This window comes from Cryptomeria japonica, chromosome 2 (genome assembly GCF_030272615.1).
Source record: "Cryptomeria japonica chromosome 2, Sugi_1.0, whole genome shotgun sequence".
NCBI classification, from domain to species: domain Eukaryota; kingdom Viridiplantae; phylum Streptophyta; class Pinopsida; order Cupressales; family Cupressaceae; genus Cryptomeria; species Cryptomeria japonica.
Window position 1 is genome coordinate 536,060,422 of NC_081406.1, and position 16,536 is coordinate 536,076,957.

Sequence of the window (16,536 nt, forward strand, 5' to 3'; positions counted from 1 at the left end):
GACCTCTTCTCATCATTTAAGCTCATTTCCTATGACACTTAGGTGCTCAAATTGGCTGATTGGACCACTATAGGCTCTTGTTATACACACATTTCTTTCATCTTCACCTAAAGGTCTGCATCTCATTGTTGTTATGCAAACATTTCTTTCATCTTCACTTAAAGGTCTGCATCTCATTGTTGAAGCGACTCCTTTCATTCTGATGTCTCGAACCAATAACCAGGTGCCCATACAAGCTTTGACGCCAAAAATGATTGTCAGCTGAATGTTAGGCACCTGACTTCACCAGTAACTCTTCTTCTGTCCTCTATTTCTGCTACATCTGTGCTAAAATGCTGCTCAGATGGAATGAGGAAAGAATGGCAAGTTCTAATCATTTAGATACTTAAACATGCTCTATTTTTTATACCAAAAAATAGGTTGGCTCTCATGACTTGATAGATGGGTAGAAAACTAAGCAAGACACGACAATATGATGTCTAAGAGGCAAGTTTCATAACGGTTGTAACAATGATGAGACCCCTGTCATCCAAGAATTGCTTCCTGAACCACATTAAGTCCAAAGCAAACATGAAAAAAGATGGACCTCAGAGAGAAAGGGAAGCCATGACCACTTTAAAGAACGTGACTTTAAGTAGGGATGGCAGAAAAGTGACTTTGAGGACCTGTGTAATCTGAATATGAGTTGTGAAGGCCAAAAGCTCAATCAAGCTAACCCATAGACAGTGGCAAGACTTTCAAAGATAAGAACAATGCCCAAATTATATCCATCAGCACAATAGACTCTGCTCCTTGGATGCTTTATGATAGTTCATTGGCCATCATGCTTTGCTAAAAAGAAAGTAAAGAATTGCAAAGGATTGATTTGTTCAAGTGGAAGTAGCAAGCAGAGAGAATTATGAGTGAGATTGGCACCCGCTCCTAGTTTTCCACTCAAGAGATATGGGCTTTCTTTATCATTTTGTTGGGCGAATCCAATTGCTCAATTACCTTTGGACATAGGCACCAATGTTAGTGGGTTTCACTGTTTCCACACTATTCGAAATTTCAATCCATCTAACCATGGATTCAGACTTAAGAGGTATTTTGTACAAGTAAACAACTAAGCAACTAGTAAAAATAAACAACCTAGCTTGTAACTTGCTAGGGCATGTGCTGATCTAGCAGCTTATCTTGCTATTTATAGTTGTTAGAGTTTTACAACATAAAAAAATATGCAATGTTAAGAAGTTTTATCTGATGGATATATACGTTAGCTTTGAAATTTTTTATTGTATTGATATCTTTTCAAAAAGTACTTTAAGAGTCTACGATCTTATATCTTTAAACCACTCTAGAGCAGTAACTGAGGTTTCTTGTATCTTAACCAAAATGATGTCTTTTAGATCCTATCCCATATGAGATATTTCATGGCTTAGCGGACGAATCACTCATGTATCTACGAATAGTGCTGTTATTCTACATCCTAACCTAGTTGACGTCTCTTACATTGTAACCAAGTGGAGGTCTTCATACATATTCACCTTAGGGATAAAATTCCTAGACTGAGGTCATTACATTATTGACCTAGTTTAAGATAATACCTATACTAAGGTCTCTTATACATCATTCCAATTTGATGTAATGTTTCATGTCGATGTCTTTTTTATCATCAACCTAGCCCTTAGTGCGACCTGGATTAAGCCCCTTATCATATTTCTAAATAATGTTAGTTTGAAAAGATAGTCAGATCAGACAACTTGGTTGAAATACCAAATTAGAAAAGCTAAATCCCAAGGGAAGGATGACAGATCATCAGGAAATGCCTGCCCATGGATGGGTTTGGTGTCAGCAATCTCTATTTTAACTCTTAGAAATCTAATTCAAAGCATTCCATATTAATGTATTTGAACATATCATGGAGACCATAATAACATTCCAATAACCTATAATGAGAAAATAAAAGGCATGTGTGCTAAAGAAGCATACCTGAATCAGAAGTTCAGTATCTCTTACAGATCCCTTTCCTACTTTTGTGGACAAGAATGTAGCATTCTTTAATTGTGAGAGACCAAAGTCTCCTACCTATTCAATAGTAGAACAAAAATCATGAATATATTTAGCATAGTCATTATATTCAAATGCAATGTGTTGAGGGCTTACTAATAACGCTGCAACATAAAAATGAAACCAACCTTAACTGTCCAATTTTTATCAACAAGTAAACTAGATGATTTTAAGTCTCGATGTATAATTGGAGGCTTTCGACGATGCAGATAACTCATTCCTCGAGCCTACAACCAATAGGAATTAAATCCCAATAGCTAGAATATGATGAAATTTCCATCAATTGGATAGGTAAGTCGATAAAAGACTGGTACTAAAACTACAGAATAATGCAACAAAATTTTGAATTCAGATGCTACTTACAACATCTAATGCCATTCTTAAACGATGCCTTAACTCCAAGTTCCGTTTACTCTTATGCAGGATTTTGAAGAGACTCCCCCTTACAACAAATCATAAGTATAATACTCCTATAAAAATAACTTCAAGAAATTCTTTCTGTTAAACTAACAAAATTAAATAATATAAAACAAAGCAGTAAATAAGGTTAGAAATTTTTTTTGCAAGAAATGTTTTCCACAATTTGCATTGTTCATATTATCATTCAAATCTTATTTGATTGTATATTAGTGTACTTTCATTACTTACAATACTTTTCAATATAATATACCAAACAAAGAATGTTTTTTCATAAAAGTTGGCATGGAAGTATTTTGTATATTATGCTAAAAAGAAAAACATCATTTGAAAAGAAAAATTAATGATATAAAATGATGAAGATTATGCTATGATCACCTCAATAATGCTCCTCAATTACATGAATAACACATATCAAGCATTTCAAAGAACAATATGGTATGTTTGTCATTTTGATCTTACCTTCTACATACATAACAACCATCTTGAACTTCAAAGAAAAAATTACTAACCTATTTTTGTTGGAGATCAACTAGATACACAAATGTGAATATTATTGAAATGTATATCTATGTTTATTATCATATGCAAGAGCAATGTCAAAAGCACCATGCCCACCAACCATAAAATAGGTATTCAATGCAAGGAAACGGGACTTGGACTCGGTGAGGCCGACTCGACTCGAGGCTCGGACTCGAGAGTCAACAAAACTCGCCTCAGACTCAGCTGGACTCGGCAAAATGAAAAACTCAAGAAATTTAGATATTTTTAAAGATTTAAAACTTGTTTCATGCACCCTTTATTAAATACACCATAAAGAAACAATAACATCATCAAATAGAAGCTAATTTGATTACATACATAAGTATACATCAATCACATAAGCATAAACGCAAATTGTAGCTGAAGGAAATAACAAACATAGATATATAAATATTGTCAAATGTATACAATATTACAAAACTCATGGAATAAAAAATCCATGTCATCATATGATCAAATGTTCGATACAAATATCAACAATAAAAACAACTACAATCCTATGGCTTAGAGGAGCCTGCATCCCCCGGCGGGCCCGGCCCCCTATGAAGGCGTCTAACGTAGGTCCTGGATAATTTGGCAACCATAGCCTCTCTCCGTGACACCATGCCACCCTCACCAACATCAGGTATATAAATATCTCTGTCATTGTCTACCTCTGAATCTGTTGTCTCTGCTCGTGCTCTCTACTCCTCTGCCATGGCTATAGCCTCAACCTCTATATCTACCTGGACAACCTAATCAATGTCATTGTCACTAAAGACAGGTTCTGTCTCAGTGGTCCACTCAACTTCAGGATCAACCTCCAATAGAATGATAGAGGAGATGTTAGTCTGTGCATTCCTTTTTTGTCTTAGGCGGAGGTTGCAGTGAACAAAAACAAGATCATTCATCTTCTCCACAGATAATCTATTGCGCCTCATGGAGTGTATGTGCTCAAACATACTCCAATTGTGCTAACAACCAAATGCACTACATGGTTGGCTCAAAATGCGAATGGCCAACTTCTAAATATTTGGTGTTTTTGGGACAAAAAATTCCACCAATTATCTGAATTTGAAATGAGAAAAATAAAAAAAATCAGTCTCACTCTCGACTCTCATTTAATAATATATAATAAAATTAAAATTATGCCTTAGAATGTATTTTTACCTGGCATCATAGTTGTCCTACTTTCTTTGGAGATAGGACAAGAGAAGTTCTCCCCTTGAGCATTAGAAAACAACTGTGTTTCTCGCATAAGTTTGGTCTGAGTACAACCAACAGGTGGCATCCGCTCCATGACAGAGTACAACCCACTAAGAACCTCCTCATCCGCCTTGAAAGTAGGGCTGAAATGGAATGTCAGATTAAGATAATATGTTGCTGCATGGATGGGCCTATGAAGTTGGTTATGCCATCTCCTATCAATGATATCCCAAATGGGACGATACCTACTCTCATCTCTTGCATACACGGATTTGATGGTCTCCTTGGCCCTATCCATGCCCTCATATATGTAGCCCATTGTAGGCTTTTCCCCATCCGCAACTCACAGGAGAACCACCAAGGGCTTAACAAACTGCAAAATTGCAAATATTGTATAATTTATAAAAATGAGCAAATAAGAGAAGATGATGAATAAATTATAAAACAGAAACTTAAATTGTAGAATTTATAAAAACGTTACCTTCACAATCTCTGCAAAGGGGTCCAAAAGCCTCCCTCATCAAAAATGCATTCTGCCAGGGGTAGCAGCATAGGATGAGGAAGCCCACTCCTCACCAATAGTCATACGTCTCAAAGCCGCCTTACACCGAAGCATGGACTATTATGTAATGAAGTTAGTAGCAAATATGGTGATTCCAGGACGAGATAACTCCCTTTGCTTCGTGTATTGCCTCATAAGAGCTAACACCCATGAATGATTATATACAAATTTGCAAATATTTCTTGCCCTTTCTACACATCTCTTAATCCATGGGAGTTTTCCAATATCCTCCAACATGAGGTCAATACAATGGGCAGCACATCGACTCCAAACCATAGATGGGTGCCTCTCCATCAAAAGTCTACCTGCAGCAAAATAATTTACTGCATTGTCAGTGACTACCTACACCACGTTCTACTCACCCACCTCATGTATCACCTCCTCTATTTTCTCACATAGGAATGTGGCGTTTTTGCAGTGTGTGGAGGCATCAATGGACTTGATGAAAACTGTGCCCCCTGAAATTAAAAATCAAGCAAGATCAATAATCATTCAATAAATCATTAAATAAAAAATCAAAAAAAATTAATGGCTAAATGAAATTAAAATTAATCAATCACCTGCGGAAGAAACAATAAAATTAAGGAGAGTTCTATTTCTCCTATCTATCCAACCATCAGTCATGATGGTGCAACCTATCCTACTCCATATCCGGCGTTGATCCTCTAATTCCCTCTTCACATCACGCACTAAATCTATCAAAATTGGTCCCCTTAAATCAGATTCGGAAGGGGCTTGCCAATAAGGAGACCTGTCACAAATAAATTAAATGAGATAAGTTATGTATGTACTATGTACCATAGAAGCAATAGTCTGCAAAAAATCGCGATTACACCCGATTAATCCTGAATCCTGGAGCTAGCTGATTTATTCCCCAAAAAAATCCTGATTCATGAAAAAATCGTTGACCAAATTTTCAATGATTTTTTGCATTTAAATCACATTAAACTCATGTTAAAAACCGCAAAAAATGGCCAAAAAAGTGAAAAAATCAATGTAAAAACTTGCAAAACCCTAGAAAAACTCGTGAAATTACAAAATTGCTTAGAAATAGGGTTGATCTGAGACAGAATCAAAGTCAATGTGGAATTAATGTTGAAAAAGTTTGTTATTTTGCCCATTAGTTTTCTTCCTAGCCTCTGAAAATCCCTAAATAAAGGAGTGGGAGGAGCAATGGTGTAATATCCCACTAAATTTTTTTTTTGTTTTTTCAGGCCAATAGCAATTCATCCACAACAATTACCCGTTAAGGTTAGAGTAATAAGCAAAACAACTAAAGGGAACCCTTACACCTTTTGTTCACCGAGAGCCCAGACTGGGAGGGTGAGAGCATACGGTGTTTCGAGGATCGTCAGCATCAATAAACAAACTGAACATTACAACTGCATGGGCGGCAAGCCATCCCCTTCTGCTTATCCAGCAGGATAGAAACTAAACTTCTTGGCGGTAAACCGACCAAGGGAACTATTACAAGAAATAGAAGTTCAATCACTCTACCGCGTATTTCAGCGGGAGGACATTACATTAACAATCACTCTACCGCATATTTCAGCGGGAGGACCAAAACATTGAACTTTATCACTCGACCACTTATTCAGCGGGAGGACATTACATTAAAACATCACTCTACCGCATATTTCAGCGGGAGGACTATTTATCAAAGAAAACTGAATTACAAAACTGAGAAGGCGGCAAGCCAGCCTCTTCCACTTATGCAGTGGGAAGTACAAAAATAAGCAGATAGAATGGGATGCTCAGTACTACTGAAACAATCCTTACAATAAGTAGATGAGATGAGAAGATTAACTGCAGATTTCTACACAATACTGTAATTTTCTGTTACACTGCTCTGCAGGCTGAAAGTACAGTTCCAGCAGCCCATGAAAACATGAAAATACTCATAACTCACTCAATGCTTACCCGAATTGACTCAAATCAAGCCCAATCCCACCATACATCCAATACAATGACAACCAATCACAGCCACACCCCAAACAACCCTCTTTTTATTTTGCACGCATCCCAATGCAACCCAAAAAACCCACGCCTAGACTAGGAATTTCGATTTTGCACAATTAAATCAATACTCAAACAAATGGGCTAAAAACTTACAAACTTATTTGCCAATGCTGGGAAGGAAGATAGGAATAATACCCATAACTATCAGCCGCTCCAACAGAGAGATGTGAGCAAAAATGTGTTTCAGCCACAGGCAAAACCAGCAAGTCCAGAATCGTTGCAACACCAAGATGTCTATGGCAAAGCTCTGAAAGCGATAGGAGAATACAAGGCACAGCTAGGTACTGTATTTCAAGTACGAAACCGGGTAGCACTAGGGAGACGCACTCCGAAGCCTCAAGTTCTGTTGCCAATCCGGCAGCATAACATTACAGATTTTCAAGATGGTGCAAATGGGAACCCAAGCCTCATATTTATAACTTCATTCTTCAAATCCAAATGACATCCCTCCAAATTCCACGCTTGCATTTGAATTTCATTCCACTTTCATGTGGACCCAAGAGTAGCGCCCAACTCCCTAAGTCAAAAGTCACGCCCAAGAGAGGGGAGGACCCACGTTGGACACTTAGGCACAAAAATGGCGATGTAAAGTGAAATAATATCCCCTTTTAAAAAAAACATTTCACATCCCATAAAATAATTGAATTTCGCCCAACTTAGGATTAAACAGGCATTAATCCCAAATTTAATAAACCAGCATCCAATAAATAGATTAATTAAATATTAACCTTAGGAAAGGAAATAATATTTAATTATGTTGCAAATATCTCCCGCACTGATTATTATCACCTCCAAGATGAAACTGAACCCGGACGACCACAAACTGCTGCAGAATTCAAACCCCTGACTACTGCCAAAAATAGAAATGTGCCACCCAGCCACTTACTAAAAATAGTAAGTCAAGAATTAATGCTCAGAAAAATATGATCATCGCGTCCAGAGGCAAAGCAAGGAGTGTTCGGTCGGACAATGGCACCAGAACGGTCATCCCCTGACTTACTAAAAATAGTAAGTCTTCGTTTCATCGATGCTAGACCCTGATTACTCATTCCACCTAGCCTACGGGTCTCAGGAATAGGCTAATGGACCTCTGAAAGAACATCAGTGAGAAGGGGACATTACAAATGGCGATCATCAACCGAATTGTAAAGGGCCTCAATCATCCTAAATCGTGGGGGCCATATGAGATAGTATGAAAGCAGCTGGAAAATCTTCTCTAAATCACGGCTTCGATATGACTCAAGCTCTCTACACACCCCAACCCATGGATTTTGATGTGAACAAATATATATTTAATATTGTACACTAGCTTTATAATTAATATGATTATGCACTATTATAGATGGCATTTTGACTGGGAAGGAGCAAACACCTATAGTTTATAATTAATATTGTAAAGTACTTTTAAAATTTAAACTATTATAGACTATTGAATATATATTAATAGTTATATAATAAACTATAAATAAAAAATACTGTAAAATTTATAATGTACATATTTAATTTTTTATATAATATATATATTTTTTTGATGGAGGAAACTCGGATTTTAGCTTGATCTGATCCCAGAGAGACCACTTTCAAAGGATCTCTTCCCATGAGGCCATTTTTGGGGGGTCATCATTCCCCACACATCACTTGTTCAAACCCATGAGCTTAACAACCCAACAAAAGTAGATAGTTCTCGAGCTCAATGGTCCAACAGGGGTTTGAACCTTGGTGGCTGCCTCATTAATGGAGTGTTTCTACCACAAAACTAAACATCCGAAGACATATATAATATATATACATATAGATATATGATTTTTAATTTAAAATTGATATAGTTAATTTTTGCTCAAACAAAGATATACAATTCATTATGTGAGCAATATATCCAAAGTGCTCCATGAAATAAATTTGAATGACAACAAATGAGCTTACATAGTTGTAATAAAAGAGCCTCCAACACAATTATTAAAATTTGTCTCCACCTAAAATAGTAGTTGCAAGCTAGGTATTGCCAAAACTAGTGGCTTGCTAATCTTTTACTTCAGCTAAACAAATGCCTTTTGTCGAATTCTACCCCATATATGCAATTGTGAAATATGATTTGATAAGCTTTCTCAAATATTGAACTACCCCTAGAAAACTCCTTGCCTCAATCACAATGAAAGTTTGGATCACTTCAAAATGGCTTCCACTTTTACTAAATTCCTAACAATAGTTGGATCTCTGTCTGATTAATTTTGATCTCAGCTACTTCATAGACGTCACTAATCTTTGATCTCAGACTTAGACAACTATTTGGTGTATTTGGTGACTGCCCTTTTAAAAAGTTAAATGAATATTTGCCTATGTAATCAGCAATATGAATATAAATAACAAAAATCTATTTTGTACAATTCATGGGTTAAACAATATTTTATTTACTCCCTATATCTCTATGCTATGGAAATGCCCTTAAGTTTATAAAAAAGTAGTTTGTGTCAATTTTTCTACAATTTTTTACCCATTTTTTCAAAAAATCTTATACTTTTTGTTTGTCGATTTTTTCCCCAAACGATTTTTGTTGCTGTGATATAAAGCATTGCAATAGTGGAATATGATTAGATAATCTTTCTAAAATATTGAATTAGCCCTACGAAACTCCTTGCCTCAATCACAATGAAATTCTTGGATCACTTCAAAATGGCTTTCACTTTTACTATTTATATGTTAACTTTTGATCTCAGTTACTTCATAGACTAGCTTTTATTTGATCTCAGACTTAGACAACTATTTGGTGTATTTGGTAACTTCCCTGCTAAAAAGTTAAACTGAATATTTGCCTATGTAATCAGCAATATGAATATAAACAACAACAAAAAATATTTTCAACAATTCATGGGTTAAACTCTATTTCATTTGCTCTTTATATCTGTATGCTATGGAAACATCCTTAAGTTTGTTAAAAAAATAGTGTTTCTCTTTTTCTACTATTTTTTATGTTTGTTTTTTTTTAAATCAGATTTTTTGCCGATTCTTTCCCGATTTTTTCAAAAAAATCTTATACTTTTGGTTTGCCGATTTTTTCCCCAAACGATTTTTGCTACTATGCTATGTACAACAAAAAATCAAACAAAGAATCAAACTATAAATATTAAAACAATCAAACAAAAAATATTCATCTGGCTACAAAGAATGGAACACTACAGTAGACCCAAAACTTGCCAACTGCCATTTTAGCAGCCTCATGGACCTCCTTGTTCCAACCCATGCTCTCAAGCGTCTGTTGGGACCCAGGAGCAGTGTGTGTTGTCGGGTAATTAAGCAATAAGACATTTAATGTAATTAGAGTTAATGACGGCAGTTAACCCGTCGATTGTCAACAGTTGACACCGGGTAACTGACCGGTCACCTTTATATATTAGCGAGTCCTTGGTCATGGAGAGAGGGGTTAGTATGGTAATTGTCATTGTACTGACATTATTATGAATCAATGAAGATCTGAGTTTCTTTATATTCTGTCATGTTGTATTCTGTCATGTCTATTATTTCTGCAATGCATTGAATTACACTTTATTGGCAAAACATTTGGCGTCGTTGCCTAGACAGACTCGAGAAAAGGAGCGGATGGCGTACGGACACGATGGGCCTACCCATGAGCGAGATTAACCCTAAGGCAGACGACGCACGAACAAAGCTCTACGACGGAGAAGATACTACAACGAGGGAATTTTCAATCCTGCTTCAAGTGGCCATCGAAACCTACGTCCGAAGAGAGGCCACGGAGGCGGAAGTTCCAACAAATTCCATGTGGACCGCACTGGAAGTTAGCCCTGCGGTGAATCAGTTGATGAACCACCTCCCCCGATTGCTCGCACAGGCTTCACTCGCACAGCGGGCTCGCCTAGAGGAAATTAATTGCGAAGAACGACGCCAACAGACCCTCCTACAGTATGAAGGAAACAACCATCGTTGGGAAGCGCAACAAGATGGCATGTGATGGGACACTTGAACCTTGAGCCGTACGGGGCGGAATAAAGAACACTCATTGTAATAATTATGTCATATTGTTGACATAGACTTGTATCCCACAGGATGAATGAATAAAAGTGTTCTACTTTTTATATGTCGTTATATATAAAGCCGTACGGGAATTAATGCCAAATACATTGAATAAAGACAAAAATAAGCAAGAGTATATAGATGAACGTGCAGTAGCCCGACGTGCCTTGATCCTTGAACAGCAAGCGGAAAGGCGACAGAGGTATAAGCGAAGGGAGGAGGAACGCTCCGAAGGGGACGGTGAGGCCGACAGCAACCCACGGAGTCGGGAGGAGTTACTTGCGAAAACCCGCCGCAGGATAGAGTGTACTAAAACTCGGTTGAGGGACTTGAGGGACTTGTCACGCACACCAGAGGCTAGGGAAATTCCACGGAGTGGGGAGGAGGCAAGGGAGGGAGAAGACACCAGGGCTGCCAGGAGTGTCGGAGGGACACCGGGGCACGACGGTCAAGCACCTCTTACAGGATCTAACCCATCCAAAGTAGGACAGCAGCCACCAGTAGTAAAAAGACAAGGCATGGTGCAAAAACAAAAACTTCCAAAGTTCCATGGGGACGGGAAAGAAGACCCTATCCGCCACTGTCACACTTGTGAAACAATTTGGGGAGCGAATGGTGTTACCGATCAAGACGAGTGGGTAACACAGTTTCCTGCAACCCTAAGGGGCGTGGCCATCGACTGGTTCTCCGATACGGAGAAGGCTAAAATTAGCACATGGCCTGACTTGAAGAAGGAATTTCAAGCGGAGTTTTGTCTCCTAAGAGACGATAATGAGATCATAGCCAAAATTTACGGCACGAAACAGAGGAAGAACGAGACAGTTCGAACCTACAACTGGCGGCTCAAAGAGCTGCTAGGAAAAATGGAGAACCAGCCCGCAGACAGACTGAAAAAATGGTGGTTCGTGGAAGGTTTGAAGACGTCTCTTAGATGGAAAATGAAGATCGTACCTCCCTCTTCATATATCGACGCCTATAATAGGGCAATGGATTTAGAAAGCGAGCAGAAGATGTCCAAGAAAAAGAAAAATAAATCCTCATCAGACAACGATTCCTCTTCTGGCAAAAGCAGTAGCAGTGATGACGAGTCTAATCGGAAGGTACGGGCTCTCCAGAAAGATATGGAGCGAATGATGAGAGAGATGACGGTGACCAAAGGAAGCACAAGCAAAGCCAACGAAGGGGATTTAACAGACACACCAAGGGGTCTTGTCCGAAGAAAGCAATTTGTGATATTTGTCAGATTGCCGGACACCTTACCAAGGAGTGTCCGTACAATATGAGGACCCGTAACCAACAGGTTCTCTTTACGGAACCGTCTGCGCCAGCCCGCATGTCCCAGCATGCGATCAACAACGCGTCGTCTAGCGGCTATCGGAACAACAGGCGAGCAGGAAGAGGCAATAATAATAATACTAATAATAGAAGCCGAATCCAATACGATGCTAAAGGGCGGCCGATGATACAATGTCGGGCTTGCAACCAATGGGGGCATTTTGCCAGGGACTGTACGGCGGAGGAAGTGCCACAAAAACTTTGCAAGTGGTGCAATCCGAGGGACCATGACAATGGCAACTGTCTGAAATCTGGAGTGAATTTGTTGAATGTAGAAACGAAGGATGTGCTCACCATAACAAGATCCAAGACGAAAGCGGCCACTTACCCAAATCCTCGTACGCAAAAACGAAAGGCACTGGAGGCACGAACGGAACTGGAGAAGGAGATGTCGACGAACAAGGACGCACACGGGCTTGCAGGTACTTCTTGCTCTGAAGCATAAACAAATATTATAAACCAGCTGCTACAGGTCGAGATACCCGTCAAAATGAAGGATCTCCTGGAAAGTATGCCACACTTGCGGATGACACTTCTGCAATCCGTACTGATAACCCCAGTCGGCCGACCAACACATGGAAGGGACAACCTTGGCGAGACGGCGGCAGACCCATTAGCCCTGACGATCAACAATGGTAGACACCCAGCAGTGGTGGAAATGGGTATACTGGGCACCATCTTGACCGACACCATTGTCGACGGTGGGTCGGGAGTAAATGTCTTGCCAAAGGAAACATGGAAAAAATTGGGCAAACCTACTCTCTGGCCGTCCACCTTTAATTTATTGGGAGTAGACCAACACGGCATCAAGCCGCTTGGCACACTCATGGCGCAGCCAGTGACGATCAGAACACAGCCGTTCGTCTTGAACTTTGTGGTCATCCCATTGAAGAAGAAGGGATATGAGAAGGGATATGATGCCATCCTTGGCAAAGGCTGGCTGGTGGCGGCAAAAGCAAACCACAATTGGAAAAAGAACACCTTGTCCATGGAAAAGGCCGGCAAAAGATATATCATTGACCTCAAAACCCAACTGGTCAGTGAGGAGTTGGCATCAGAGTCAAAGTCCGACAGGGACGACGGTATGGACGAAGGGAAGGATGGCAGGGAACCAGATGATGAAGGCATCTTAGGAATTCAAGCTTGTTCTGAGGACGAGACGGATTCTTTCAGAGGGCTCTTCCATTGGCAAACGGAAGACTATGAATTATTGTACGGGTGCAATGTGCTGGAGATCGAAGAAGAACCTGACGAGAACGAGTTCCCGCTAGAGTATGGACAATACAAGGAAGGGGATGCCCCTGTGGATGACACACTAGCGTACCAGTTCGACAAGAGTAAGCCCATAAGGTACGAGGAATCCGCACTTAAAATTACAAACCTTGGAGAAACTTCAGAACAGAAAAACATTCTGGTCGGCGACGACTGGAATCCGGTCTTGAAGACGGCGGCGTTCAAAATTTTCACAGAGTACAAGGATGTGTTTGCCTGGACGTATAAAGACCTCAAAGGGGTACCACAAGAACTTTGTGTACACCAGATCCCTCTGGTTCCCGGAGCCGTGCCTGTACGGAAGCAGCCATATAGGATGAACAAAAATTATGCCGCTAGGGTAAATGACAAAATTGACCGCATGCTCGAAGCAGGAATCATCTTCAAGGACCAGACTAGCAAATGGGTATCACCCATTGTGATATCCTTGAAAAAGGAGGCCGATCAGATAAGAATCTGTGTAGACTTCAGGTGTTTAAATGCTGTCACAATTAAAGATCCATTTCCCATACCATTCACAGACACCATCCTCGAGGAAGTAGCAAGCCATGAAATTTATTCATTTATGGATGGATTCTCCGGATATAATCAAATTTCCATTGCAGAGGACAAATTGAAGACCACCTTTGTCGTAGAAGATGGCGTCTATGCATACAACCGTATGCCATTCGGGTTGTGCAACGCGCCAGCTACCTTCCAACGGATAGTCCTCCATATTTTCGACAAAATGTCCATAGGAAACTTCAAAGCATTCTTGGACAACTGGTCCATTTACAGCACGGAAGAGGCACATCTCACCGCACTTGGCGAATGCATGGAAAGATGCCGATGAGCCCGCCTCGCCCTAAATCCCAAGAAATGCAGATTTATGGTGCCTCAAGGCAAGTTACTAGGGCACATCGTCTACAAGGCCAGACTGAAGACTGATCCAGACAAGGTACGGGTCATTGTGGAGATGGAGGCGCCCGACGATGTCACTGGCGTCAAGTCATTTCTTGGACACATTGGGTATTATAGGCGGTTTATTAAGAACTTTGCCCACGCATCATACCCACATGATATGCTGACACGAAGGGGGGAGCCGTACATCTGGAGGACGGCCCAAGAAGAGGCTTTCCAGGAGTTAAAGTCACGGTTGGTAGGTGCGCCAATCTTGACATATCCAGACTGGGACAAAGAGTTCCATGTACATGTCGACGCATCCAACTTTGCCATAGGGGCCACACTGGCGCAGGTTGGCAACCACGGGTTGGACCACCCAGTGTATTTTGCAAGCCGACTCTTGTCAAAAGCAGAGAAGAATTACAGCACGACGGAGAGAGAAGCCCTCGGGATGGTATACTCCATCCAGAAATTCCGACATTACCTATTGGCGACACCATTCACATTTTATGTGGATCACCAGGCGTTTATGTACCTGGTGAACAAGCCAATCCAATCATCCAGGGGCGGATTAGCCGATGGCTGTTGCTGTTACAAGAATTTACATTCAACATCATTGTCAGACCTAGCAAGAGCCATGTTTTCGCCGACCAGCTATCACGGATCAAGTCTGGAGAGCCGGCCAAAGGTGTTAACGAGGATTTTCCGGACGCCCATCTCTTCCGCATTGCTGTCCTTCATGCCTAGTACACGAGTGTGGGCGAATACCTATCAACTTTAAAATTTCCTCAGGAAATGTCGTCAGGCGAAAGACGAAAACTTGCACGAAGAAGCAAAACGTTCCAACTTATAAATGGCCTTCTCTACAAGATGGGACCTGACCAGATCCTACGACGATGCGTCTTGGAAGAGGAAATCCCAAGAGTCCTGAAAGAAGCACATGAAGGGGTCGCAGGAGGACACATGGGACCGGACACGACGGCAAGGAAAGTCTTACTAGCAAGCTTATGGTGGCCGACAGTTCATAATGACGCCAGAGAATGGGTGACAAGTTGTGATACATGTCAACGCATTGGACAACCGTTAAAGAGGGATTTTATGCCACTCAACCCGTCGAATGCTCAAGAGTTGTTCGAAAGATGGGGGTTAGACTTCATTGGTCCGTTGAAACCAAGCCGGGCCCGACGATGTAGATACATTGTTGTGGCGACCGAATACTTGACCAAATGGGTCGAAGTGAGGGCCTTGGCAGACAACTCCGCTGTTAGTACGGCAAGATTCATTTATGAATAGATTATCACCCGGTACGGAATACCTATACAGTTGACAAGTGATAGAGGAGGGCACTTCGTAAACCACATTATCCGGCTGTTGACAAACAAATTCAAAATTTTCCATTCTCTATCAAGTCCGTACTATCCTCGAGCAAACGGCCAGGCTGAGGCGACCAACAAAATCATGGTGTCAGTAATTTATAAGTCCTGCAGGGTTGAGAAGGAAGACTGGGAGGAGCGTCTACTGTCGGTACTTTGGGCGTACCGAACAACTTACAAGGTAACCACTGGGCAGACACCATTCCAATTAATGTACGGCCAGGAGGCTGTGGTGCCAGTGGAATTCATGGTGCCAAGTCTCAGAATTGCCATTGACAACAGGTTAGGAGACATGGAAAGCCTCCGGGAGAGACTATACGCCCTGAATAAGTTGGATGAAAGACGGACGATGGCACAGTGGGCAACGGAGACAGCTCAGCAACGACGGAAAGCCTGGCACGACAAACATTTAAGAAGGATGCAGTTCACCCCAGGGCAATTGGTATTGAAGTTTAATGGTCGAAATGAAATTAAGCCAGGCAAGTTCAGGGTAAAATGGCTAGGTCCCTTTAAGATTCGCGAAGTTGGCGCGAATGGAGCCATCAAGCTATGGACGATGGACGGGATGGAGGTGCCTGATGCTGTAAATGGCTCCAAGTTGAAAATCTATCACCAACGGAGGCAAGAGACGAGGTCCACCCAGGCGGCCAGGTAAGTGCAGTCGTATGGAAATGACCGTACGGTAGGTCCGTACGACCCCGCACAGTGTCGTAGGGGAAAAAAATCCGTACGGTCGTACGGAATTGAGTAAAAAAATTAAAAATAAAATAAAATTTTATTAAACGTACGGAAAACGGAATTGAGTAATTGCGGTCATATGGAAATGACCGTACGATAGGTCCGTACGAGCCCATATGGTGCCGTAGGGGGGGG

The 16,536-nt window shown here is 40.7% G+C and overlaps 1 protein-coding gene across 10 annotated transcripts in view; it reads right to left on the reverse strand.

Moving 5' to 3' along the window:
• The window catches only part of LOC131066764 (uncharacterized), a 196,802-nt gene that overhangs the window by 99,556 nt on the left and 80,710 nt on the right, over positions 1–16,536 (reverse strand). For 9 of the 10 annotated variants that reach the window (XR_009371581.1, XR_009371580.1, XM_059216707.1 and 6 more), the window contains 3 exons: positions 2,410–2,488; positions 2,175–2,273; positions 1,969–2,064 (listed from right to left, as the gene is read on the reverse strand). Coding sequence is in view for 8 of the 10 variants with exons in the window: in XM_059216707.1 (XP_059072690.1) it covers positions 1,969–2,064; positions 2,175–2,273; positions 2,410–2,488 (274 nt within the window). In the remaining 2 variants the exon portion in view is untranslated. The remainder of the gene's footprint in view (positions 1–1,968; positions 2,065–2,174; positions 2,274–2,409; positions 2,489–16,536) is intronic. The other variant, XM_059216706.1, reaches the window with a different exon arrangement.